This window comes from Plectropomus leopardus, chromosome 5 (assembly GCF_008729295.1).
Source record: "Plectropomus leopardus isolate mb chromosome 5, YSFRI_Pleo_2.0, whole genome shotgun sequence".
NCBI lineage: Eukaryota > Metazoa > Chordata > Actinopteri > Perciformes > Serranidae > Plectropomus > Plectropomus leopardus.
The window spans coordinates 20,390,025-20,417,183 of NC_056467.1; the positions used below are offsets into that span (position 1 = coordinate 20,390,025).

The 27,159-nt window shown below is 39.0% G+C and overlaps 2 protein-coding genes across 8 annotated transcripts in view; one reads left to right on the top strand and one right to left on the bottom strand.

The window, feature by feature from the left end:
- Positions 1-239: 239 nt before the first annotated feature.
- Positions 240-20,026, bottom strand: smc4 (structural maintenance of chromosomes 4). 6 transcript variants are annotated; one of them, XM_042486105.1, is made up of 24 exons: positions 19,836-20,026; positions 18,253-18,410; positions 17,047-17,237; positions 16,271-16,462; positions 15,049-15,225; positions 12,855-13,019; positions 12,249-12,376; positions 11,841-11,981; positions 11,221-11,371; positions 8,719-8,883; positions 8,360-8,593; positions 7,479-7,664; positions 7,099-7,260; positions 6,600-6,825; positions 6,368-6,444; positions 5,380-5,532; positions 5,061-5,187; positions 4,650-4,839; positions 3,182-3,326; positions 2,825-2,998; positions 1,880-2,062; positions 1,498-1,730; positions 1,226-1,409; positions 240-574 (listed from the first exon to the last, which is right to left on the bottom strand). In XM_042486105.1, exons 2-24 carry the CDS (start codon positions 18,398-18,400, stop codon positions 410-412), a joined length of 3,897 nt encoding a protein of 1,298 aa, XP_042342039.1. In that variant the 5' UTR covers positions 18,401-18,410; positions 19,836-20,026; the 3' UTR covers positions 240-409. The 6 variants fall into 6 exon arrangements, with proteins under 6 accessions (XP_042342039.1, XP_042342041.1, XP_042342040.1 ...); XM_042486107.1 differs by lacking the exon at positions 16,271-16,462; XM_042486106.1 differs by lacking the exon at positions 19,836-20,026 and having other exon boundaries at positions 18,253-19,070.
- Positions 20,027-20,537: 511 nt separating this feature from the next.
- The window catches only part of ift80 (intraflagellar transport 80 homolog (Chlamydomonas)), a 47,222-nt gene continuing 40,600 nt past the window's right edge, over positions 20,538-27,159 (top strand). Inside the window, exons 1-5 of one of the 2 annotated variants that reach the window (XM_042487375.1) lie at positions 20,538-20,871; positions 20,997-21,056; positions 21,917-22,138; positions 24,362-24,472; positions 24,628-24,696. In XM_042487375.1, coding sequence (XP_042343309.1) covers positions 21,020-21,056; positions 21,917-22,138; positions 24,362-24,472; positions 24,628-24,696 — 439 coding nt within the window. In that variant the 5' untranslated portion in view covers positions 20,538-20,871; positions 20,997-21,019. The remainder of the gene's footprint in view (positions 20,872-20,996; positions 21,057-21,916; positions 22,139-24,361; positions 24,473-24,627; positions 24,697-27,159) is intronic. The other variant, XM_042487376.1, reaches the window with a different exon arrangement.

The window sequence follows — 27,159 nt, forward strand, 5'->3', positions numbered from 1 at the left end:
ACCATTGGAACTTCTTTTTTTTTTTTTTAATCACTGAGATACTTAAGACGAGGTGCAGAATTTTAGGGAATCTACAGCTTGCCTAGTCACAAAACACTTAATTGAATTTTCTGCAAAAACAAATATGTTGTGGACAAGTTACTTAAATAACTTTACAGGACTTCTCTAATCATTTCAGAGTGCCTGAGATGTGTTTACTTATTTCTTGAACAAAGTATATTTACAGTGTGAGGAAAAGATTTTTGTCAGAAAACATTTATTGGTTCAGATAGTAAAAAGTAAAAAGAATGATAAAGAGTAGCAGCGTTTCATTGCGAAGGACGAAATGAAAAGAACATATTTACATGTTGTGATAAAGACAGTAAAACAGCAAAGACAGCCCTCTACGGTTAGCAGAGCTTCTTCAGGTTTAAGCTGTGACAGCGTCATGCTCTCTAAACACGATTGTTTTGGGGTTGATTCCCACGCTTTTGGTGGTGTTGTGAGTTTTGTAGATGCCGATGAGACGATCGGCGATCTCGAACATGTTGTTCCTCAGAGAGATGATGATGAACTGAGCGTTCTTTGTTTGTTCCTGCACAGAAATAAGGGAAAAGGAAGAGAAATTACTGATCTGAAGAGATTTAGATTTTTGTCTCAACTGAGTTTGATATTGTGTGCTGCTCCTGCGGAGGTGCTGTCGAATTGTAACCTACACAAATACAGATATTTATGTTGGATATTTTCCTTTACGTTTTGGCCTCTTGCCTCTACCCAAACACAGTTTTAGGTCACTAAAACAGATCTTTTTAAAATGACTTCTAAACTGAAGACTTTTCGAAACACCTGTTTAATTTTTGTCTGATCAGAGATTAGAGAGGGAATATATCCATTCAAAAAATATCTGTATAAACGTAGAGCCTTCTATAGCGTATTTTATACAAAGTGCTGTCAAATTGTAATCTTTAGAATGAAATAAACATTTACACAAAAGTCTACAAAAATACTGGGCACCATGGAGGCCGACAGTTAAATACTTTGTTTTGCTCCAGCGCCCAAAAACAGGTGATTTATCTGAACTTTCTCATTAATCCGGCGTTAATACCAGCAGCCCCAGACTTACACATTACACCACCTTCCTACTAAACTGTACTTTGACCATGAAAGTGAGAGAGATCTTAAACCCAGAATTTCAACACTTCAGCACGCAGTTTCTCTTAGTAACTAACACACAATTCATACTCACGTAAATGTAACAGGCCACAATGGAGACGTTCTTGAAATCCAGAGCAGCGTCTATCTCATCCATGAAGTAGAGCGGTGTGGGTTTGTAGTGGTGCAGAGCAAACACCAGAGCCAAGGAGCTGAGGGTCTTCTCTCCACCTGATAGGTTAAAGATCTTTTTCCAGCTTTTCTTTGGAGGACGCACACTAGAGGGAGTGAGAGACAGAAAATCAGAGCTCAAACAATTGGATTTGGATTTGCTTTGTCTGGCAGTTTATTTTTCTCCTCTCTTACCTGAACATGATTCCCTCAGAGAAAGGGTCTAAACTGTCCACCAGCTCCAACTCTGCGTCGCCACCCAGTGTGAGCATCTGGTAGTTTTCCTTCAGCTTGTTCGTGATCATGTTGAATCCGGTCATGAACTCGTTGAGGCGCTGTTTGCGCAGGTCCTCGTAGCCACGTTTGAATTGGTCTCTCTCCGTAGTGATCTCGTCCAGCTGAGCCACGCGCTGCAGGTACATCTCCTCCTGAAAACAGACACCATGACAACCATTGAAACTGTTTGTTTTCTTTTAATAAATTCTGAACAGGATTTCACGACTGTGAGATTTAAAATGACAACATTTGCAAACCTCTGCAGTTAGACTGAGTGATGCCTGTTTATGTTTGTGCATACCTTCTTCTTGTACTCAGCAATGGCGCCAAGGTTGGGCTTCATCTGACTACATTTGGTCTCTAACGTGATCATCTTGTTGATAATGACGTTGGGATTGGAGATTTCTTCAAGTTCTGCAGAAGTCAGTACGGGGAGTTCCTCTGCTGGCTGACCCTCAATGGTATGAAGGGACAGCTTGGTGGCCTAAAGAATATAAAGAAGATAACAGTTAGTCAAAACATAGACACAACAGTCAAAAACATAACTCGTAATAACTTACAGTAGAAAAGGAAGCCCTGCTTTAATGGCAACCTTAATTTTAGAAACACAAAGAAATCTGAAATCTTAATTATTTCACCTTTTTTTTAAGAGAACATTTCAAGTCAAAATTTAAAAATGTGAAATACAATCAGATGAACAGGACTGTAATAAACAGCCAATTCAAACAAGTGAACAAATAAGTTAAACTATTAGAATAGTGCCAAATTAAAGCCCCTGAAATGACTACTTAAAAAACATCAGAAGTGAATTAGCATAAAATGAATTTCTTTGTTTGGATAGATTTTGACAGATAGTTCTTCAGCCAGTTTCACCCCTTGAGCCCTGGGAGGTGCTACAGAGCCCCTCTGGCAACTTTATCCCAATGCTATTCTAAACTCAACAAAGAGACTGCGGAGTTTGAAGCCACTGACGGACACTGACGTGAACTGTTTTTAATGATCCTGTCTGTCTCTTTTACTAACTGTCTGCTTTTTAGGTTGTGTCTTGTTTGGTGAGCTTAAGACTATTTTCCACTTGGTGGACAATTAAGATATATTCTGTTCTCCTGTCATGTGGCTGAGCTCCCATACCTATTGCTTTGGTGAGTACAATGTTATCATTACCTATAGAACCGACAGCCGACAGAGTTACAAAAATAAAACCAGAGTTGTGCTTGAATCCACATGCACGCCCCTCCTCACCCACCTCTTTCTGCCAGTGTTTGATCTTGTTGTTGTGTTCGGTGATGGTGGTCTCGATCTGTTCAATGCGCAGCCGTACACTGAGGGACTCCTCCTGCATAGCGTGCTCCTGCTGCTGCAGAACCTTTATCTCCTTCAGCACCCCCTGATACTGCTCCTGCACCTCAGGAAGTGCGGCCTACAGGACAAGACAAACAGAGGTACTCCTCTTACATATGATAACGGCCATCAAAAATTTCTCATGGAACAGGAAACTACTAGATTTGGATATACTGGTAATAAATGACTGGGCATTTTTCTGTGAAATTCTGCAAGAAACAAAAACAATGAACCCTAAACACAGAGTAAATAAAGAGCCAACCTCAGCCTCTTGACAGGCCTTCATGACCTCCCCGGCCTCATCCTCCAGTTTCTTCAGTTGTTCTGTGAGCTCGGCCATCGACTTCTCATTCTCTTCCAGCTCAGCCTGCACACGACTCACACTCTCTTCACACTTCTTCAGGTTGCTGCAGACAGAGAGGACAGAGGACACAGGTATTAGCATCTGTCAGTCTGAGTGGCGAGTGAAAAATTACTGATGATGTCAGGTTTGGTCTTGCAGAACAAAACTTATTAAGTGGCTGCTGAAGAGCTACGTGGTTACAAGGATCTCAGCACGGTGACAGTTGAATTGATTAGAACAGAATAGTATTCATTCAGTCAGACAAATGTGATAGACGACTGAAAAAACGTGGCTGAAATGCATAGACACATTAGACATCCTCTTAGAAGAAATAGCTGTGGCTTCAGATTGTTTTCTAAAAGTCTGCTAACAAGACTGTAACACCCATACTAAATGCACGTCCAGTGTGTGTTAAATCATTATTGTTCTCAGGCGACTGCATGATGGGGAAGCAGTGATGTGATGCGGCTCATAATACAGCTTGCTATACTCAGCTAACAGGAATCCCTGCACTGCTGCACTCAGACCCTCAATCAAATTAATATGGCATGCCTGCAAAATCATCCAGCATAAACAGAAATACAGACACAACATTTGTGTGATGATGCATGCTAACATGCAAAAATTAATCATGGATCGAAAATTAGCTTGGCCATTAGAGAAAAGAGGTGATTATATTACTGTGGTTAACCCCCATCATAGACATTTTCTTGCACTGAAGCTACAACCGACTCTGAAAAACAAGATATTTTAAGACATAAAATCTATAACATTGCTATGTTCATCTGTTTAACTTGTGGCTTTTTGTCTTTCCTGCATGTTTCTGCACTAAGAAGTTGCATATTGACACCATTAAAACATTACATTTATGGATAAAACTGTAATGTTCGCGTAAAAACAACAATCTAAAGCTGACTTCAGATACATCAAGGCTGTATTTAACAAGTAGGAAGAACTTTGACATTGGCTGCTTGTGTGTCTTTATTTATAAACTCTGCTGTGTTCTCATTTGGCTGGCGAGCTTTTCCAGCTGAACAAACCACGTCACATGCAGCCACCAGTGTCATCTTGCTGCATCAGACTGCCAGACTGTCCTGCCCACATGATCAATCTTAATGTTCCAGCTACGCATACTGATGACTAGATGCTCATTTTGGTTGCTACAGCCACAACATGAAGAAACCAATGAGAAGTAGAGGAAGACGAGAGGAGTTTAGTGAGAGTTCACGAAAGCTAATGCTACTGATATGTGATGCACAGACCTGACACAAACCAGACACTTTACCAAACAAATGCACAGACTGTATTATAGCTGATCCATCTGACTTTAAACAAATTATGTAAACAACATGTAATTATGGAGCCTAAAAATGCATTATTTCCTCACCGGTCAGCTGTCTTTATGGCCACTTTGGCCTTGGTTATGGTGGAGGAGCAGTCGTCCAGCTCCTTGTTGACCTTGTCGAGCTTGTCCTGCTGAGCCTTCAGCTTGTGGCTATTGATGTCTACAATGAGGTTGTGGAGCCTTTTCACCTCATTTTCCACCTTCCCAGCCTTGCTGGATGCTGCTTCATAGTCTGAGAGAGAAAAAGAGGGTTACGGGGGGGCCAGAACAGGAAGGAAGCAATAAAAGACAATAATAATATTAATGTTAGACATTTTGACAAGATTTGATTATGTGGAGTGTATATATCCCCCTACAAAGTACAAGTCAGTTAAACATTCGATCAGACTTCGAGTAAATGCCATATTTAACAATTAACAATGTTTCTCTTTTCAGTTTACAGGAGGACCGTACCTTTCTTGAAAGCGTCCAGGCTCTTCTCCATCTGTTTCTGTTTGGCCTTGTCTGGGGCAGCAGCCAGCACGTTGGCCTCAAGTTCCTTGATCTGAAGTTTCAAGTGAGTCTCCTGATCAGCTAGACTCTGAAGTAAGGAAACAAGAGAAATACTCAGTCACACAGGCATTTTAACAATAAAGTGTTTTTTTAGTTAATACTTTCACATTTTATAATTGGCTTTGAACCGCAGGGGTTATTATTTACGTAGATCACAATGCACCCAAATGAGTGAGACAGAAACACAGTGAATGAAAAGGATGATGTGTATTTGCCGTACAGTCATGCTGTTGGCGTATTTTTCCAGGGTGTTCTTCATATCTCTGAGCTGTGGCTGCAGGCGCTGAATGTTCTCCTCTAGCTGCAGCTTTTTGTCTTGGCAGCTCTGCAGCTTCGACACTTTCTCATTCAGCTTGCTCTCCATAAGGTCAAGCTGCAAAAAAACACATGAATGTCATCACATCTCATACCTCATGTGGTGATAATCTGAAGCAGGGTCTATTTTCAGTCAGTATCTTAGAATTACTTCTTGGAAATGTGCTTATGGTAAATCTTCAATACTGTTATCTTATAGCAGAGAATTAGAATGATTTATGAAGATAAATGCACCCATTTGGAGGAAAAAGTGGAAGTTCTCCTTTGAGAGTGAAAAAAAAATAAAATTTCAGTGATACTGAAAATTTAATTCAGGACTGATGAATTTTTAAATTATTTCCAAAATATTTTACTGCATTTAAATGACTTTAAGTAGTTTAAAAGAGCCTACCTTGACCTTTCTTGAGCCAAGTATTTTATTTGTCATTCAAAAGCCAAACATTATCAAACACGCACTTCCTGGTTATTTGTGGATGAGCAAACTGCTTGCGCTTGCTAAATTTACTTGCACATTAGACAATCCTGCTTTGAACTGGTGTCTTACACCAATGTGCATCACTTGATTTTAGTGATGTTGAAACGGTCACGTAGCGCAGCACTAGATTTTAAATTCATAATACAAGGCATGTAATCTGCCCAACACTAGACGTCATTTTTAATAACATATTTTAAACAGCTGAAACGAAGTACATGCAAAACTTTTTCTGCAAAACAGGCAGAGTTGCGTAAATGCAGCTTTACTTTGCACTAAATATGTAACAAGAAGTTAGAATCTAATATATTTTTTTTATGAATTTTTAAAAATCAAACACAGAGAAAAACACAGTTAAAAGCACAGAATATTTACTGATTAGGGCCAGTTTTCTATTGTAAGCCATCTAATGAATAATCACCTCCTCCTGGGAGACCTCAGTCCCAATAGAGGAGCCCATCCTGCCCTTCAGTACTCTTCCTCCTCCAGTCATGGTTCCTGTGCAGCAAACACCAAATTGGAGATTAAAAAATAGAATCTATGAATGTATTGTCTTCACAAAAGTATGCATGCAAGAGCCATAAGTATGCATGCTAGGAAAAAAAAAAAAATCAGCCGGGTAAACTATAAGGCAGAAAAATTTGGCCACCCACCCGCCATCTCAATGATCTGTCCCTTCAGGGTGACCACTCTCCAGCGCTTGTCCTTCTGGAAGGCCATCCTCGTGGCCTGCTCCATGTCCTGGGCCACCAGGGTGTCTCTCAGGGCAAAGTAAAAAGCTGGCCGCACCTTCTCGTCCTTCACGCGCACCATGTCAAAGAGACGAGGGCTGTCCTCTGGGGTGTGAATAGGAGCCATGTTCCTCTCCCACACCTTCATCTGAGCAAAGGAAGTGAGCAGAAAGGAAAAGGCACAGCAAAACGAGGAGATCACTTGTTTTATCAAAGGAAACCTGAAAAGCTCAATATAGCTTTTAAGTCATGTAAATGCACGTCTTTAGAAATCCTACTTACAAACTGGTAGAGTTTCAAAGATACTGAACTGAAGACGGTCGAGTGTAGAATGATATTTAAAATCTATCTATCCTTAAAGAGAAAAAATCATCGGTTCACACTCTCTTGATTAAGGGTCCAAAAGCGTAGTCGTATTTACCTTGTCAAGGCCGATGAAGGTGGCAAAACCAATGTTCTGCTCTTTAAGGAACATGACACATTTCTGCGCTGTGTCGATGGTATCCACGACGATGTTGTCCAAAGCGCCACAACTAGAGGAAATGGCCACATCGTATTTCTCATCTATGGCTCCAAGGTCTCCCTACAAAAAATATATATTAATATAGCTACTGTAGACCTCTGCTTTTCATTCTATAAGCAGAATGCTTAAAAGTCAACTAAAAAATATCAGTAAATGTAGGGCTGAAGTTAACATCGAAATGTTAAGACTCAAGCTACTGTGCACACTGTAACTAGATCACTTCAGATTAAATTCTTGCTGTGTAACCCTGTATATTAATATGTTTTACAGCTTTTTACCAATCTTCCAAAGATGCCAGGGATTCTGCCGCTCTTCTTCTGCTGCATGAGGGCATCCAGGACTCTTCCGCGACTGCGGTTGGAGGACAGAGAGCTCTTGGCTTCATCCACCTTCTGTCTCATTTCCCTCACCACTTCCCTTGTCTCATTATCCATCTTTATCAGCTGCTCCAGTGCTCCCTCGTCCTGCAGAGAAAAAGAGAGACACATTTCAACAAGAAGCTCACAGAAATGACACCGGACATCAGATGCAAAAGTCTAGGACTATGCCTTAAAAGTCAGAGATTCGAGTCATTAGCCAGGGACCCCTCAGTTGACTGAGATTGCTTCAAGTTGAGCAGTTTTTTTTGTAGTCAGTGTGATGTGCAGTGTAACTCTGGGGACATTTTGATCCCCAGATTTTGCTGTGGAGTGAGCGCTCTTGACTTTCATGCTATTCTTTGGTACAGGGAGCTGCAGACTTGCAGGCAGACGCACAGAGGAGAGAGAGACTGCACCGAGAGGCTCTGAGAAAACAACCCCCTCTCCTCTGCTGAGAAGTGGTGAGTTTAAAGCTCAGAGCAACTTAATTCGATAGTCTCTTTTCACATTCTCTTTTGTTTTATATCTAGTGTCAGAAAAAATGTTAAACATTTCCGACTTGACGTTTGCACAATTAGCTTGTTTACTATATTACATGAATGCCACTGTCACACTCAACATCCTGCTGAGCCCATTCAAACTTAAAAACTTTAAACGAAAAATTACAAATCGTTGAATATTTATTGTAAACAGCCAAATCTCACTCAACTGGCATAATTCTGATTCAGGCACGACCCTTAAAATATGTTCTGTAAATACTGACTAAACAAAAGCCATCAAAACAGCAATGTTGGATTTACCTTTTTGAGCTCCTGTTCTTTCTGGGGTATCTTGACTTCCAGATCTTTGATGGCAGCACGGCGCTCACGCAGTGTGTCGGAGGTTGTCTGAAGTGTCTGCTTGGCCGTGTTGAGCTGTGTCAGAGCTGTGTTGTGACGGCTAAGGTAGAGGTCAAGCTCTGACTGAGCCAGGTCCATACGAGAGCGGGTCTCATTTACAGCCTTGCTGAGCTCCATCAGCTCTTTCTCTTTGGTCTGGGGAACACAAAAAGAGGAGATATAAAGTTGGAAGACAAAGAGATGGATGCAAAAGGTTTATTATCTAAAGTTTTAAAAAAAAAAAGAATGCAACAAATTAACAGCAAGATTTAAACACACACCTCTTTGTCCTGTTGCAAGCCGCTGGTCTCTTCCTTCAGACTCTCCATCACCTCCTCAAGTTTTTTCTCCTCTTTCACCTTCTGCTTCTCCAGCTCTTCCTTGCGAGCTGTTGCCTCAGAGATGGCCTTTTCACTGCTGGCTGGTACACCGCGAACTTCCTCCAGCTGAAAGATAAGCCAGACGGGAGAACATACAAAAACAGATGAGATGTGTCCGACTCGGGATTCTAAGCAACAGTGGCTACACCTGTCTAGGTTCAACTTGAGGACATAACTCATCAACACACACTTCAACCAACCACAGAGTAAGAGCCTGTTACCTCTTAAACTAGATGATGAGATTAAGGGTTCAGGGAAGACTTAAGGAGACAAGACGTATAAAGTAAATGGATTGTATAAACTTTTTGCCAGTGCCAGTTACAAGCAACTGTGCTACACATTCAGAAGCAGGCCAAAACACACAACTGTAATCAACTATAAACACACATTCAGCACTGAGCAAGCCCTGGTTAAGACTGGCACAACAGTCTGCCACTTGGCAGGGCTGAAACAAGGCAAGAAGTAGTGTGTGTGTGTGTGTGTGTGAGTGTATATAGTCTATGTTTTGTAGGGTTAACTGCGGGTGAAATGTGAATGTGGCTGCTGGGAGTGTTACACAAGCCAGGCCATAGTTGACTACCACACAGCAGAACACAGCTCCCCAGAGGTCTGCCTGCCTCTGCCCGGCTCCCCCTCTGACCAAGACGTTTCCAGAGCACAGCCATTGTAGGTGGAGCAGATAGTTTTAGAGCTCAGGGGGAGATGAGAAGATATACGTAGTTAAGAGGGAACTCTCAGCTTTGTGTGAAAAAGTTTTTTCAGATATGTGCAAGTTAGAGAAAGTGTAACATCATTTATAGTGAAACAGAGCATGAGGGGGCCATCAATAGACACACTGACAATCAACTTGTGTGTTACTTCACAGCCCCCTAGTGGCTAGTTTAGGGCAAATAGCCTGTCCTGCCATGAAATTTGATTAATAATTTTATACAGGTTTTATTTTTTTTATATAGATTATGTCAGTTCATTTAGAAGAAATATGTGGATTTCTCTTTTTCCTACATAAGAAAGAATTAAAAAGAATAAAATAAAATAAAAATAAATAAAGTAAGATCCATACACACTTTTGCAACTCAGGCAGCATATTTTATCACATAAGGCAAGACCAATTTGTCAGCAGTAATATTGACATTTTTGCATGACAGCCAAATTTATTTTACTTTGTCCTGCTTTGTGTAGCTGAAACAATCATCCCAGCAACATTTCCTTGGAAACTAAAACTTCCAGCAGCCAGATCTTCTGATTAAAATGCTACACACCGGTACTATTTGTACACAAATGTATACTATCTTGGAAATTTAAGAAAACGTTCAATTTCCACACCCACCCTAAACATTTTAAAATGACTTATCTCTATGGAATATATCACAATAGATTCCATGCATATTAGGGGTGGGGGGGAAATGATAGAACAGTATCACAATATTTTTTGTGTGGCATTACTACTCAAATGCCAAAAATCTTTTTCCTTTTAATTACATAAATTATTAATAGTAAAAATACAAAGTTAAGTTTTGGTATCCAACTAGAATAATATAATCAATTGCTTTTTTAGTCCACTAGATATGTTTTGCTGCAATAAAAATAACTGAAGTGATTATTATTAAGTAATGCAGATGCTGACAAAGTTTTCCTTTGAGAACATAATAAGGTAACAAATTGAAATGTACTGAAATATATTTTATCACAATACTCAGCAAATCACAACATGTTTAAAATCACAAAAACACTATCCTGACTTAATGTATATTATATTATATTATATTATATATTATAGCAAATAGCTCTTTACAAACTAGAATTAAAAAGTAGACGACGTAAAATGAGTCATACTTAGAAAAACAGCACACTGTTGTGTTTACAACATGGACCTGTGAGATGAGGGATGCTTTAGGAAAAAGAATTCTCAACTACAAGTGTTTCTAGTAAATGCAACTACAATTAAACATGTAAGAAGTTAAAATGCTGGGCTCTGCAATTCATTTGGGTTTCTGTAAAGCCTTGACAAATGTCTTTTTCTCTGGGCCTCAAAACAGCCCTTGTTTTTTTTTTTTTTTTTTATATGCAACGGAAATTGTATTTTTAGTGCCCATGTTTCTTTCTTGGCCAGGGGACAAAATAAACAGAGTAATACTGGAGTGTCATACCACTGGTACTAGCTTGTCTTGACTCAGTGCAACCCTTATTTGTTAATAAATATATATATTGTAAATTATGGAAAAAATGGTTGCAATTATGCTCTCCTGACAGATTATGTGACCGTGTGTGTCTGAATACTGAGAATGCCCAGTTTAATACTGTGGGGGTGAAACAATCTCAACTACTGCAGAGAAGCAAACAGTGACACAAAGGTTAATGAAGTAACTGAACTGTGTGTAAAAGTGGACCACAGGACCAACACACCTTTTCTGTGTCCTTTTCCAGCTGCTTCTGCAGTTTCTTGTTCTTGCTCTTGGAGTGTTTAATCTTCTCACGCACTTCAACGTCCTGCAGGTCCAGCTGGGTGAACTTCTCCTTCTGGGTCTCAATGTACTTGTTGATTTTATTTTGCTTCCTGTTGGAGGAACAGCATTTCACTGAGTGCATTCAAGTCAATCATAGAAAAAAAAAACTACTGAAAAATTAGGCAAACTACAAGACTGTGAACAATATCCAAAAAAGAAGAAAGAATAGAAAATAAATAATAAATAGTAAACTCTTCATAGAAGAGCTCAGCTAATTTTGTCATTTAAAAAATATCTATAGTCATTAAAGCCACACATGTAAGAAATTCTGTTGTGATTTCATTTGTTCATTTTTGCAATGGAACAACATTTTCCACAACAAATAGATTACTACAGTTACGTCTGTATTTTTCTAGCCCCAAACTGGAATTCTGCCTCTAAACAAAAATATTCAGGGCAAAAGAGTCACTGACAGCAACCACAGAATTATTAAATTAGTAGAAACCGTTAATAATCTTCTTCTCAGCATGTTACACTGGTTGGTAGAGGGGAGAAAAAAAAGAGGGAAAAATGTCTTACTTCTCCACATTTTTGAGCTCTTGGTTCATTTTCTCCATCTCCTGTGATATTTTTGCATTTTTCTCAGTGAGTTCCTTGGTGTCCTCCATGATCTTCTGCTTCTCTTGATCTTTATCCACCACACGCTTCTGCAAATCGTGACTAATGGCAACGAGATATCAGGGGAAAAAAACAGTAAGAGGTAAAATGTAATTACACATAAAACAAAGAAAACGGAATCTGATTCCAGAGAAGAGTCACGTTGCCCTTGTGAGGGTTAAAAATAGCGTATAAAATTGGCATTCATTCAATGGATTTTTTTTTGTTGCTCTTTTCTATGCCACTGTTGGGTCTACATTAATATTTAATGAGATGATATTATGTTTAATGTGTCTTTACAGAACAGAGGGACGGTGCTGGTGTACTCACACATAATACTGGCAGAGCTGGCTCTTGTGTTTGAAGATGTCATTCTCCAGGGTGAGGAACTCCACGGCTTTGTTCTTTTCTCCCTCCAAAGCATTCTTCTCCTTTTCCACTAGCTTCACTCGGTTTAGCTAAGACAGCAAAAATATTGCAGTTCTTAATATCAGGTGACATAACTTAAATGGCATTTCTAGACATAACTTATATTCTTTTGTGAAACATGAAAAAGATATATTGTTTTTAGAGCATCTCCATCATTTTGATGCCACATAATATTTTTGATAAAAGCTACAATAGCATTTATTTGTTTATATATATTTGCACAAAATTGTTTTGTTTTTTTTTTAAATGAAAACCTATGAATCATGTCAGGAGCAGTTGTCCCAGCCAAGTACCCACTTATCTTACATACTTCACAGTTACACAACTATAAAAATATATTTATCTCAGATATGTGCATCAAAAACTTCTAAACACGTGCACAAAAGAAAGATTCTTGAACTCTAACCTCTACTTTATACATTCATAGAAACTGAAGTTCGGACACAGGAAAGAAAGTTGGTTAGCTTATGAGTGTGTGAGCAGATAGCGTCCGGGTGTGTGTGTCACCTTCTCTCCCCTCTGCTCATTGAGAAGCTCAATGCGGCGGGCCAGCGTAAGGATGGGCTCCTTGAGGCGGCAGGAGCCAATGATGTCCTCCAGGTACTCCAGCATACCCTCGTCATGCTCCGTCTGACCTTTAGGCTTCATCATGGCGATCTGCTCCACCTCGCCCTAGGTACAGTCCACAACAACACACGGGCAAAGACACGCACGCAATCATTCACTGAAAAAAAAAAAGAGCTTAACATTCTAATAATACACTCATATAATTAAATTAATTAAATTAAATATTTCCACAACAGCCACTATTAAGACCAGTGGTCAGCTGAATTCATAACTCTAAACTAGCAATAATGCTGCTCTGCTACACACACACAACTTAGCAGAACATACAGTCATGTACAGTGTGCAAAAAAAAATAAATTCCCTTAGAAAAGGTGATACTGGGCTAAACAAAGGGTCAAATCAATTCTTAACAAAAAGACAGTGTAATATTAGATCCTAAACAAATACTCATTCTTCAAAAAATAAAGATACAATTAAATTGGATGAGTGAGTAAATAGTTTTATCACAGACATGTTAAACATGCTTCAGAAAACGGATTAATGTTGTAACAACACATTACCAGCTCACCACCCCACCCCTCCAACAGTCACTGCCCATTACACAACTTGTGTGAAAATTGTTGCTATAAAATTTAGACTGATGTGAAAACAAATTATTTTGATAGCATGCAAATTTTGACTTCTTGTGGCTACAGCTTGGATGAATTTCCAAATATTTTACATGTATACTACTTGGACCCATGTTACGGGCAACCTTCCAGTGTAATTTTATAAGTCTGAAATTTGTTCATTTTTATTTATTTATTTTTTTAAGAGAGGCTGGCTTAGAATAACACTATTCCTACATAATGCATTTCACATTAAACACACATTTTAAAAAAAACATGAAAAAACTATGTATTCAATTCTGTTGGACTTATATGTAGGGGGAAAAGGCAGCTCACATATTACTTTTATTGTATGACAGAAAAGAGAAGCAAGGAGAGGTAGGGGAGATCCCACGTCATCCTCTGCCCTGACCAGTGCACAAAATAGACAGCTTCCCCTCAGCCAGAGGCCTGGACAAGTGACCTTGGAGACAAACTCAAACCTCTTCCCATAAATCATGCAACCATGTCATAGACAGTGAGCTGAAAATCTAGCATCCAAGCAGAGTGAGAATGGGCACACACACACACACACACACACACACACACAAAGACAAGCAGGACGGATGTAATCCAGAAACTGACCACAAAACCTCAGTGGAGGGGAGAAACTTAGTGTTTACCTGAACTACCACACACTGTAAAAATAATAAAATCAAATACAAAAAATTGGGGCATCAAAGATTAAATCGGCACTTTTGTTCTGCTCTGACTTATGTCATCATCACCCCATAAGCCTTGAGTTCATCAGTAATAGAGTGTCAATAGTTAACTAGTTCAAACTCAGCACAACAAAATGCTACAAAATGAACAAAAAATATGACAAGAAAACTAACTTAAAAAAAAAAAGTAAATGAAAGTAGTGCATTCAGTGTAGGCAAAAAATAAACAAACAAAATACTTAACCAATATCAAAGCCATGGCAATGAAGGGTGTTTGATCCAGCCACACTGAAGCAGCACTGCTAATATTGGGGTTGGGGTCTATTCTCACACGCCAATATTTACGTGCTGCTAAAGCGTGGCAGGTACAAAGGAAAAGGGAGGGAAAGGGAGGTCCAACCTGTCCCCACTGGAGGGTCAAGATTCCCCCACTACAAAATCTGAGTTAGTTGTTCAACTACAGAAACTCACATCCAGGTCCATGTAAAGAAAAAAAAAGCTGAGGGGGTTTTTTTCCTTAAAATTCTAAAGCAGCAAATAATGGTTCGCACCTTTTCCACATTGTTTCAAACCATGATGCGCTGCTATAGCAGTCTAAGGGCACATCCTGTCCTTTCCAATTCCAGTGCAACAGGTTATTCCCACAAACAGGCATGGCTTTAAGGTAGCCATAATACATACAATTAAGGTCAGAGAGGACTGGGAATGGGCAGATAACGAAGAGCAAGAAATTTCTGGCAGAATGTGATGGTTACAGCAAGGATTAAAAAAAAAGTCTGAGTTAGAAAAGTAAGAGGAAATAACCAAAAGAATAAATAAACTTACCTGTAGAATCAGAAATCTGTTGTGGTCTAGGTCAATACCATGGCTTCGGAGTAAAGCACCGACCTCTTTGAATGTGGCTTTCTTGCCATTTATATGGTAGGCTGAGGAATTGTCTTTGTTGGCAGTCCTGGAAACATAGAACTTGCTGTTGGGGATGACTTCGTAGTCATCTCCTTCCTGACTCAGAGGGGGGAGGGGCAGAAGACACATAAGCTTAGTGCAGAACAGTTCATGAGAAACTAACAGCTCTACACATCAAATGATAATACTCATGATACTGATAAATCCACAGTTTGGTGTGAGAAAAACACGGCACATTAAAAACAATTACAAAAAAGGCGTGTTTAAAAAAAGCACACAACAGAACTAGGCCAGCTACACTAATGTGAATAAATCATATAAATATTGGAGTGTATTCCATCATGTAACATTTACAAAATTTAAATAACATGTTATATACAATGATGAGAATATAAATGCATTTCAAAAATGTTAATCATTTGTCTAAAAATGTATTCATTTTTAAAAAAAGAGTCTAATAATCTAAGTTGTGTACACCACTTCTTAAAAATATCTTTAGGTTTCAGAAATGGCATATTGTAAAGTATATAAGAGTTCACAGAATTAATGCCTTTAGTTTAACAACTTGATTTTAATTTACTGTGAACTGATGGAACAAACAGAAAGACCTGGATTTTTTTAGCAGTGCTCAAAGCAAAACTTACACCCCCCGTGGCAGATCAAATATAGAAACATGTTTAACTGTAATTCTTTAAACTACAATCAGTTTGTAAAGTAATTTGTAATCTAATGCTTAAGAATAAATGTGTCTCTTAATATATACACCCATTTCATTGACTTTTCACAGTGTATTCATGCAAGTTGAGCCTAGTCACTAAATGTCACATTTTAAAAAAAATTTAAAATTAGAAGAATCAATTTGAGCACATTACGGCATATATGAGTGTTAGTTGTAACTTTCATGACTGATTTGAGTGTGTGTTTAGTCACTGGTGTCATAATTATTTGGCAACATTATCTCATCGGCATTAAGGAAAAATACACTTGAAATTCAAGAAAAAAATTTGTCCACTAAAAAAAAAAATAAATCTAAAATTCGAACCCCTTTCAATTTAGACTGTACTGACTTATTTAGCAGAGGCCAGAGTGAGTGTGGTGTGCATCTGTGTGACAAGAGATATGGATATATATATATATATACCTTATCAATAATCTTTTGAAAATGCACCTCCACAGTACAGCTTTGCACATCCTTGTGTTTATCAGAGCTGTGAATCAGCACTGAAAGCTTTTTCGATCTGATCTTTTGAGCTCTGTATCCAAACACAAAGAGCATCGAATCTATCACATTGGACTTTCCACTCCCATTTGGCCCAATGATGCACGAAAAGCGCTGAGAGAAAGGTGAGAGAAGATTAAAAAAAAAAAAGTAAATCAATTATATAAAAATATACAGCATCCACAAACAAACAGTGTAAATGTCACAACATTACAAGCTATGTATTAACATTTAAGCATGGCAAGACTGTGATGGTAACTGTATTCCAAGTAGGTGCAGTTAAGATTTAATTTTAATATAACCATATTTGCAGAGCAATGAGGGAAGCAGAAAGAAGTGAAAAGACAAACTTGAAATAAAGTTATAATTTATGGGAAATATCAGCACTTCACTAGATCACTTCTCCTTGCACGATACACTCACTAAATCAAAATGGAGGAATGTGACTTTTTTTTCCCCACTTATATATTTTTTTTAATTCAATAAATGTTAGAATGCATCATCATTCATATTTTTAGACTTTTTGTGTCTCCCACAACATAAGGTAACATGTACAGCTGCACAAAATAAATTCAAAGACAAACTAAACAAAATTAAGAAACACCACAAATGATGGTAAATGTGTGAGCTCAACACAACACATTAACAAAGCATTTCCCACAGCAGGGTTTGACATTTGTAACCATGTTTGGTCGTACCTTGTGAAAAGGCCCCAGAATCTCCTCGCCAGCGTAAGATTTAAAGTTGCGATTAACTAAATGTGTTATCATGAGGCGAGGAGCGCCCGGTTCATTGGTCATTGGTGGGGGCGGGGGTGGGGGGGGTGCTACCGAGGATCTCCTCCAACTTCGATTATCAACCGCCTCGGCAGCTTCCCCGTGAGACGGATCTGTGGCACAGAGAAAAAAAAAAAGTACAACTTTTTTTTTTTTTTTTTATTCCTCTGTGCCAGTCGTTTCAGGTGGCGGCGGGGGTGGGTGGGTGGGGGGGGGGGGGCAGTGGTGCGTTGGGGGAGGGGAAGAGGAGCAGAAAAAAACAAACAAACAAAACACAGGCAGCAAGTTACAACAGCAGTCAAACAACGACTCCCGAGAAAGTTGACAGGCGTTATTTTTCTTTGTTCTGAACACAAGAGCCAACCCAAAAGAGAAAAAGAGACCATGGCCGCTTGTGAACAAACCCACATTATTATACAAACGCTCTCCGTGAGAAGCGTCGATACGTGAGAGTAGATGCGCCACATTTATTTAGTCGATAATAAATAACTGAAGTTCGATCACTAACGTCACATTTTCACTTATGGTGATCTGTCCTTAAAACGCAGACAGGGGAAAATCCTGTTTTCAGATATAACGTATGACGTTAAACCGATTATGTTGCCATCACACCAAGCCACAACGACCTGTCCAAAATCTATTGTGCTCACATAAGCATAAACAAGCTCAGGGGTCGATGTTTGTAAATTGCAGCCAGACATCCACTGAAACATTTCCACATAAAGAATACAAACAGCACTTAACGCCAAAGTGCATCTTAAGCTTCGCTTACAATTTATTATAAAATTTATTAAGTTATAAGAATAACGTCAAGCACCCTTCTGATCTACTACATAATAACAATTCATAATCCGAAATAGATTACCTCGTTTGCTGAGAAGATCCGGGGAAGAAGTACGCTCGACGATATCAAAATCATCTCAAAAATCAAACGACATTTATTAATGACTGACACTTTGGGAAAAAATATATCAGCCATTCTAACTACGTGTTGAGATTAAAGTAAGAGGAAAAAAAGCTTCACAGCTCTGCCAATTGGCTACTACCAGTACGGCAATACACGCAACGCAATTGAGTGAACACAACTTATTTAGATTCACAGACACCAAAACACCCTTTGTTACTTGCCAGTTGTCGGCGGTGCCTCCTCTTGGCCATTGGAGTTGGTTTCTTTAGGGGGTACATCCAGCTCGTCTTCGGAGTCATCCCGAGGCTGCGACCCTTTCCCTTTTGGCTTGGCGGAGGCAGTTGAGCTCTTTGCAGTTTTAGATGGCATGATTTGAAATCTGAAGGGGTCATTGGTGAAAACGGAATATCCATGAGTGCTTTTTTTGTGCCTGTCAATCTCCCAACTCCACTTTTAGTCAGTCACACGCAGCTACCGTTGTCAGGCTTTAATCATTACCACAGTCAGATCCCACTGCCGCCCATCTAACTGTTTGTCCGTATATTTTTCGCATTTATTTATTTTTTCTCTTTACATCAATCGACAAAGTAATAACATGAGTGTTACAGGTTGTGATCTGTATCGCAGAGTAATTTTTTTTTTTAAAAAAAAGGGAAAAAAGGGAGATGGCAGCAAGCGGGTTACCAATCTGCTTGATGGCTGTAGCAAATTTGATGCTATTTTAACACCAAACAACAGTAAAAATGAATGACCTCCTTGTGTGACAGAATCGTTTCAGTAGTTGTGAATCTAGTTGATTTGCGTGGCCAAAGTTGAACGGTTGTTGGGAAAACGGCAAAATAACGTTAACGTAACGTAGGGCTACCTGGAAAAACAAATTCAGTTAATATGCAAATAGCAAAATATCTCCCCACGGCTCTAGCATAGTCTGTTATACGGATATTTCTGAATAGACGCAGCAAAATAGGATCTCTGGTCGGTGTAAAGACACGGCGTCCTAAACTGATCGGTGTCTCAAACTGACACCTATATTAACTTTAATCCCTTCGAGTTTTCTGTTGGGGGCGGAGGTGCAGACGAGGCAACCAGATTCGTAAGCTAATTGGGAAGCATATTCAGAGCACAAATGTAATTTAGCGATAACGTTGGACAAATAGTAACGTCATAACTGCACGTACATCGGCCAAATAAGTACCGTAATAGTACTAGCTTGGCCGCCGTTTATAAACACGTAACCCTTGCCACGTAACTGCACTATTTTAACTTTGCTAACGTTAAGTTGGCAGCTGTTGCTAACTATCTGATGTGAAATAACGCCGCAAAGCTAAAGCTAACGTAGGTGCTAACTTTGACTAGCAGACGTATCTGCATTGTGGATCTGTAACGTAACGTACTGTCCCGTTGACTGTACTCAGAGTTATCTGAATTGAAACGGTCACTTAACAGCATTTGCCCCGACTAATGTTGGCTAAAGCTAAAGTAGTTACCCCAAAAAATCTATTGCTGCTTAAAGTTTAGCAATCATCTGTTAACAATAGCTTAGACAATCGGAAAAGTTGCATGATACTATTAGGGGTGTGTGTGTGTGTGTGTGTGTGTGTGTCTGCGAAAAGCCACATTTTCCGTGAAATGTGATATAAGTCAAAAACTCGCATTACATTTCGTTGTGTTATTGACTTTGATCCGTAGTTATATAACCGTAGCTAATGTTAAAACTCAAGTTAACGTGTTGTTAATGTAAAGTCTGGTCTGCTACTAACGTTATGCATTTCAGCAAATAGACGGAACCCAGTCATTAACTTACTCTCCGCTAAAACGTTTCAGTGATCCTTCCGCAATATAGACACGGTCTGTCAAGAGTCCTCCTTTCAGACCCAAATCACGATTTCGAAAAAGTATTCGTTAATCCAAAATTTGGCGAATATAATCCATAAAATTTAGCCCCGTGTTGTCCAGAGTCGCTCTCCTGCTTGAAAACCCCAACTTGTAAATGGCGCCTAAACTGTGCTGTCGAACCAAATTCGTTACAAACTGACGCAAGGCACCATGGACCGTTCAAAGGGCAAGGGAAAAAAACATGAAATTCAAAAAAGGGGACGAAGCCAACTCCGCCTCGCTTCAAACAAACAATAATCATATGACAGAAATAATCAGAAGAAGAAACGCAAATCAACAATAAAACTCACTTACACTGTATATATATTATTTAAGATTATTGTCAGATTCGAAGCCTAATGTTTCTAAGTGTTCAAACGGTTGCCTGGATACAGTAGAACGAAGTCCCGCCCGGAAAAATAGTTTACATTTCAGGAATTATTATTCAATGGATCGATGATTAATGTTAGTTTGCTTTAGTTTAACGAGTCATATTAAATGCATTTATTTAGTAGATGCCGTTTGCTCTTGTAAAAAAAACCCCTCGAAATATGCGTTTTAAAGGAAGCGAGATTTGCAACTCTCGCGATAACTTGCATTTCAAGCTTCTTATGACCCAGATTACAAAGCTACCAGAAGTTAGCCTTGATATGGAGAAAATGTTGATTAGTGATGGATAGGCTCGCTATGTACGGCTCTGACTGTCCATGCGTCCTCTGCTGGAATAAATGATACGCATACATTGCTGGTTGTCCCGTAACAATATCGATAAAGACAGAAGGATGTATGTTTTAACCAGAGTACCAAACTGAAGTTAGCATTCAAATCGCAGGCAGGGCTCGGGGACATCTCTGGATTTACGTTAGCAACAACGGTGGCAGGTACCGTAGCAACTGCAGACGCTTCTCTCATTCACAGTTACAGCTAACAGAGTATGCTAAAAGCACACTCGCACAGTTTTCAGGGTACGTTGTTTTGGTTTGGTCTTTTATATGATATCATTTTGCTTGTTGACTTGACGTTAATGTAACATAAGAAGCTTTAAATATGAGAGTTACTGTCACTAATTAAACTGTCTTGTTCGTTTAAGGATCGACATAGCAAATATCCACGATGAGACTGAAAACATCGCTGCTACAGGAACCCAAACATATCCTTTTTATGACGTTATCTATCAGTAGCCTCATACTTGTGTTTCTGTACAGCTAATACATGTCATAAAACGTCAGATACTGCTTTTGTCACTAGTATTTATTGTAAAAGCTGCAGTATTCGTTAAAGGACCTGCAATGCATACTTGAGTAAAAGTACAGATATCTTACCAGAGACAGTTAGCAATTTCTGAGAGTATTACTTGAGTAAAAGTCTTAAATTTTATTTACTGTACTTAAGTATTAAAAGTAATTGTATGATATTGCATGTACTTAAGTATTGAAAGTTAAAGTGCAAGTACATGCTGTTAACAAAAATAAAAAGTAAATTAAAGTAATTAATTAAAAATAGACCTTACATTGCACTAGAAGAAAAGCAGTTTTTTTCACATATTAAAGGAATTAAAAAACAAAATCCCATTTTTCCTTGCTTCCCATTCCTTCATTCGTCTGCCTGTCCCTTCCTCCCTTCCTTCCCTATTTTGTAATTATTAATCAAGATGCTTGATAGAAATGTAGTGTAGTAAAAGTTAATATTTTATTTAGGAAATGTGGTAAAGTAAAAGGGGAAGATGACAAGACTATAAAAACTTAAGTGAAGCACAGATACTCCCCAAAAATATGTAAGTGCTGCCATGACTACATTAATTTGAAGTATTGTTACTTTGTTACACTACACCACTGAACACCACTAGATGTAGAAATACAGCATGAATTGTAGTAATTGGTTATGTACTTTTGCTTGGCTTGACCTAGCACCTAACCTGTGCCAAATCTAGCTCCCATGGCATTTCATGTAATCAATTAAAATACGTACCCTAATAACCTACCCTGATTGCTGTCCTTAACGGCAGATCACATAAGGAACTTGTGAGCTGTGTTGGATGGACCACAGCAGATGAGCTGTACTCATGCAGCGAGGACCACCACATCCTCAAGTGGAACCTACTGACCAGTGACACTAGTCTGGTTGTCAGATTGCCAGAGGACATTTACCCCATTGACCTACATTGGTTCCCCAAGACTGTTGGTGTCAAGAAACAGAGCCAGAATGAGATCTGTGTCCTTACTAGCACTGATGGTAAGCGTCTTGTTCTGTATTCTCAAAAATCTACAGGGCCACAGGGCTTTGTTTCTGAGTCAATGTACCAATTTTGTTTCACAAGTTGTTCATTCAGTGAACAGACACACAACGCTAATCTGTGATTGTTTTAAGTCATACCAGTACATGGAAATAACATTATTTAGACAACATTATGTTGCTGCATAATAGCAATTGTGAGACGCTAACTACAACCAAACCAAAACATAATAACTGGTAACAGTTTTTGGTTGCCTCATGTCTTGTTTTTTTTCCCTCAACCTGTTTTTTATACTGAGCAGGATGACAGTGTCTTACTTGACCAGTAGAAGATTTAAGCAACAACTCAGGTGATTTTCCATTGTAAGAAATTCATCATCTCTGCCAGTGTGATACTTTAGATAAGCTCGAGATTTCACTTTATGAGGAGGACTGTAGTATCGCAGTAAAGAGCGCGTCTGTCTCTACTCTAGTTTTCATTAGTCCTTCAATGTCAGATCACTAAAGGCGGATTTTTGTTCTGCATCTATATATTTTTAATACTAAATTCAGCGACTGAGTTTCTGTGATGTGCATCCACATGGCCTCTTATGCGTCTTCTTCAGCCTATATTAGATATAAACACACATAATATGGATGTGCTGTTACGGCAGGCAATGTGTGGTCACAACACTAATGGCAGTGTAGGGTTGCATAAACACACCCACAAACTGAAGCAGCAGTTTTCTCTGGCAAGACGAGAGAGTAGTGAAAACTCTGTTATAATTCACTTTTGCAAGTTTCCTCTGCTTTTTGCCTTGTTACAGTTAGCAAATATCAGTATTGCTTGATATGTGTGTGTGTGTGTGTATATATATAAAATTCATTAAGAGATCTGTATGATATAGCTGAAATGACAAACCAGTAGCCAGGGTTTTATTGGGTGGGAGAACTCTGTATTAGCATTTTGGCTTTTCCTAACCTTATTTGATTAGTCAGCGTCCCTTTTCCTTGCCAGTATTATTATTTTTTGTATAGTGCACATGCAGCTTGACCCTTTTCCTGCGTAAAAACAGAATTTTTATGTTATATTTTATGGTGCTGTTTTCTGTCCCTGTCTTTAAAACCGAATATTGTCATCTGTAATTCTAAATATCTAATCAAGAAGTTTTTTTCATTATTTTGGGATGCCTAATATTTCCCCATGGCTAAGCATAATTACATATTTTAAAAACATTATTTACCATTCTACCAAAAAGGTTTTGTGTTGAATGGATGCAGACTTGACCCCAAAGAGGGTCAAATTAGGCTTGAAGGATATCGCTGGATCTTCTGTTTGGAACAACGGTGCAACAGTCTCATTCACTTTTACTCTGAGGAGCTACAGTGTTGCGTCATAATAGATTTCACACAGATCTGTCATCAGGAATTTCTCCGCAAACCAAATAGAAGTAAACTAGATAGTGATAGTTGTCATTTTGAATTATCATCAAAACCATTTGCCAGATAGCAAGCAAACGAACAAATAAGCACACAAAACATTGAGCTACACAATAAAAAGATGTTTTTCATTTTATTTGAAGGAGTCCTTCAGTACAGCTGTACATGCCTGTTATACTCACTACCTGCTGGACCAGCAACATCCACGTTTGTTGGGATGTCCAAATTTAGAAATGGGAGAGAGCAGCAGCATGCTGATTTGCAGTTTTCTGCCACCAGAAATTACATAGAACGTTCAGAATTTTTTAATACACACTGCCACAAAGTATATGTTAGGCTAGCGTCTTCAATAACTGTCTCCATGCCTGATCACCCTTCGTGTCTAGCAAATACAAAATTGCCCTAATTTAACCAACAGAAACCCTTTAGTTTGGCTCACCCACTTTATGCTTTAAGTTTGTAATTTAGCTTGGAGGAGAAAATGTAAGTTTGTCGCTAATTCTCCGTTAGGAGACTCATAGTTATACTGTTATTTACAGTGATGGATTATACAGGTTTTTTTTTAAGTTTAGCAAATATTCTGTCCTCAGTGGTGTTCTAGATTGTCCACAAAAAATGCTCATCCCATTTGCCTCATGCAGCAACCTGAATCAGTCACACTTGTGAAAAAGTGGTCTCTGTACACAACATCCACATAGTAGCCGGAGAATTACAGCAGTGTTTCTGAATTATAGATGGTAAACATGCAGATCAGACCTGGAGTTTGTAGTCGCAGTACAGTAAGCCTCTTTTTGCCTCCTACAGGGAAGTTTCACCTGACCTCCAAGATGGGGCGCATTGAGAAGAGTGTTGAAGCACACAAGGGAGCTGTTTTGGCAGGAAGATGGAACTATGACGGGACTGCTCTTATTACAGGTAAAAGTGACAGGGATGTACATATTTCATTTCCACTTAAGCCATGCTTGTTTAATAAGTCTTTTATAGATTTATTTTTTCAATTGAAAATTTTGTGAATAAAAAAAAAAATCTTTATATCCAAACCTGTTTCATCTGTTTATTTAATTTCTAAGCTGGAGAAGATGGACAAATCAAGATCTGGTCAAAAAGTGGGATGCTTCGCTCAACACTAGCCAGCCAGGGTAAGGTTAAGGACTCTTGCTCTAATTTACTGAACTGAAATTTACACTTTGCTGATTTCCAGCCAGCTTTGTGCCGTAAGAATGTGGGTGGTATGTGTTAATGAACTATGGTGAACTTCCCTCCATCTTACCAGCACCCAGTACTCCCTCCTTACATATGTACTTCTATCTATCTATCTATCTATCGATCTATCGATCTATCTATCTATCTCAAACTCAGATCACACTGTAAATGTAGGCAGTACTGATCAAATATAAACCAAGATCCTGTCACTGTATTGGCTATTTTTCTCCTAAAATGTCTCCAAAAACATGTTTCAGTGCACTGTTTGGCTATTGTGAGATAATTTGTCAACAGGATATAGGTGTCATTTTCCTGTATTGTAAAAGTGGAGGCTGAAAAAACTTAGATCAAATGGTATACTAAGCAGTGCTGATCAAATATGAAAAATGTGGTTACTGTGTTGCCTTATTCTTGCCTAAAATGTATTCAGAAGCTTACTGTTTAACTGTACTTTGAGATAGCTTGTTTCCAGCTGGCCGCCATAATGGTTCCTGTGTCAAAACAGCCAAGCTCGTATTAGGTCAACCTCCAGCGGGAGTGTTTATTGGTTGAGTGCAGGGCAATGCATTTTGGTGGTTGTAGGTTTTCTACCTCTTGAGCAAAAGCAAATGCCACAGTCCATTATCTGCATTTTCTCTGATGATATAATGCCAATTTCAAAAGTATTTGCATCTCTCTACTGCATAGACATATCAGTTTTATAACAACCATCTTTCCAGCAGTGAAATACTTCTTTAAGCCACATGCATGTGTCTAGTGCTTGTTTGAAATTTCTGTCCATAATTATAAATGGTAACTCAGCCATTTTTTAATATGAACACCCAAAAAATAAAGAAACCAGAGCACATGGATTTGTAATCCATGCATCTTCTGCTCTGTTTTGTTGCAATAATGGCTGCTGATGCTTATTTGTTTGCAACATTTGAAGACTAAATAGTAGGCACAAAATATGAGAAGTGATATACGTATATATATTTTGATTCACATCATTTGAATGTCAGTTTGAGAAGGAGCGGAAACAGTTTAAAGCAGGTCATATCCATAATAACTGCCAGCCAGCAGCGGAACCTATGTGAAGCCAGTTTCTGACCAGCCAGCTGCAGGCATTTTGTAAACACAACACAACACAACACAACACAACACAACACAACACAACACAACACAACACAACACAACACAACACAACACAACACACTGACAGCAATTACACCCTCTCCGTCTTTCCCTATTGCTTACACACAAACACGTAGATATAGCACTGATTGCTTTTGAACTTTCTGCCTCAAAGAGTGCCCCTTTGACAAAGAGATAAAGAGCAAGAAGCAGAGACCTGATCAAGAGGACCAGGCACACAGAACTTCACTTTCAGTTATGTATATCCTGCTCCTTTTCCTGGTGCTTTTACTCACAAGTTCACCTCCTCGTCTGGCTCCTGTTTGACACCGGATTCAGAATCATCCCTGTGGATGCAAGTCTGCTCTTACATGTTGTCCCAGATTGCAAAAAAATAGCCACACCTGAAATGGTTTTTTAATGTGTGGCTGTTGCATTCATCAGCATGCACCTCACATGTACGTGTGCCTGCACTGATGCACAAGCCACGTAATTTAAAATGACAATCAAAGAAGAAATGGCTTTTTTTCTCTCCTTGGCTGTGCAATTGTGTGAACGTGTGTGATGTATACAGGGGCTATTAGAATGTAATTGTGCCCAATTCAACAAAAAGTTACTTTTTAAAAAAAATTGAAACTGCCATAAAGTTTCAAAGCTTTATAAGAGCTGAGTTTTATTAAAAGTCATAAAAAGACTCCTAATAATTTTATTTCTCAATCCAGTCCAAAGCTTACTTATTAATTGATTCATCTTGCTGTTTTACTTATTAAATGTTTCTCCTCAGTCATGGACAGCGTTAAGACTGAGGGCAGATGAAAGTTTGCTTTGCGCTGACGGGCGCTATGGAAAACCTGGCAGCAGAACAGCAATTCAGCCCCAGTATTTAGGAAAATTTTTCCTGAGCTGGTTGTTTGGAGAATGAGCTGCCGGGCAGTGGGCTGCTCAGCAGACCTACAGATTTGTACAACACCTGGATATAGTAGCATTGCCACAGATGCACACCATCCTCCACATGGTACTCAGATCACTGCAGGTGTTGCTTCTCATCAGAGCCTACAACACACACACACACACACACACGCACACACATGCACACACACACACACACTACAGGAGCAGGCTGTTTTTCTTGGTTATTTTGATCCATTTTTAGAGAGAGAAAAAGATGTATGAAGAGGTGGAAGGAGAAGAGAGGAACTTGCCTCAACCCCTCTCATCGCCTTTGTCAGATTTAGATCATGTGACCAGTTGGCATTTGTGAGAAACCACATGCACCTGGAGTGGGG

Excerpts from the sequence above, each read along its gene's own strand:
- smc4 (XM_042486105.1), bottom strand. The coding sequence starts at position 18,400 with ATGCCATCTAAAACTGCAAAGAGCTCAACTGCCTCCGCCAAGCCAAAA. Across the intron at positions 17,238-18,252 it reads GGAGGCACCGCCGACAACTG|ATCCGTCTCACGGGGAAGCT; the intron begins GCAAGTAACAAA and ends TCTGTGCCACAG. Across the intron at positions 6,445-6,599 it reads ACAGATCATTGAGATGGCGG|GAACCATGACTGGAGGAGGA; the intron begins GTGGGTGGCCAA and ends TTTGCTGCACAG.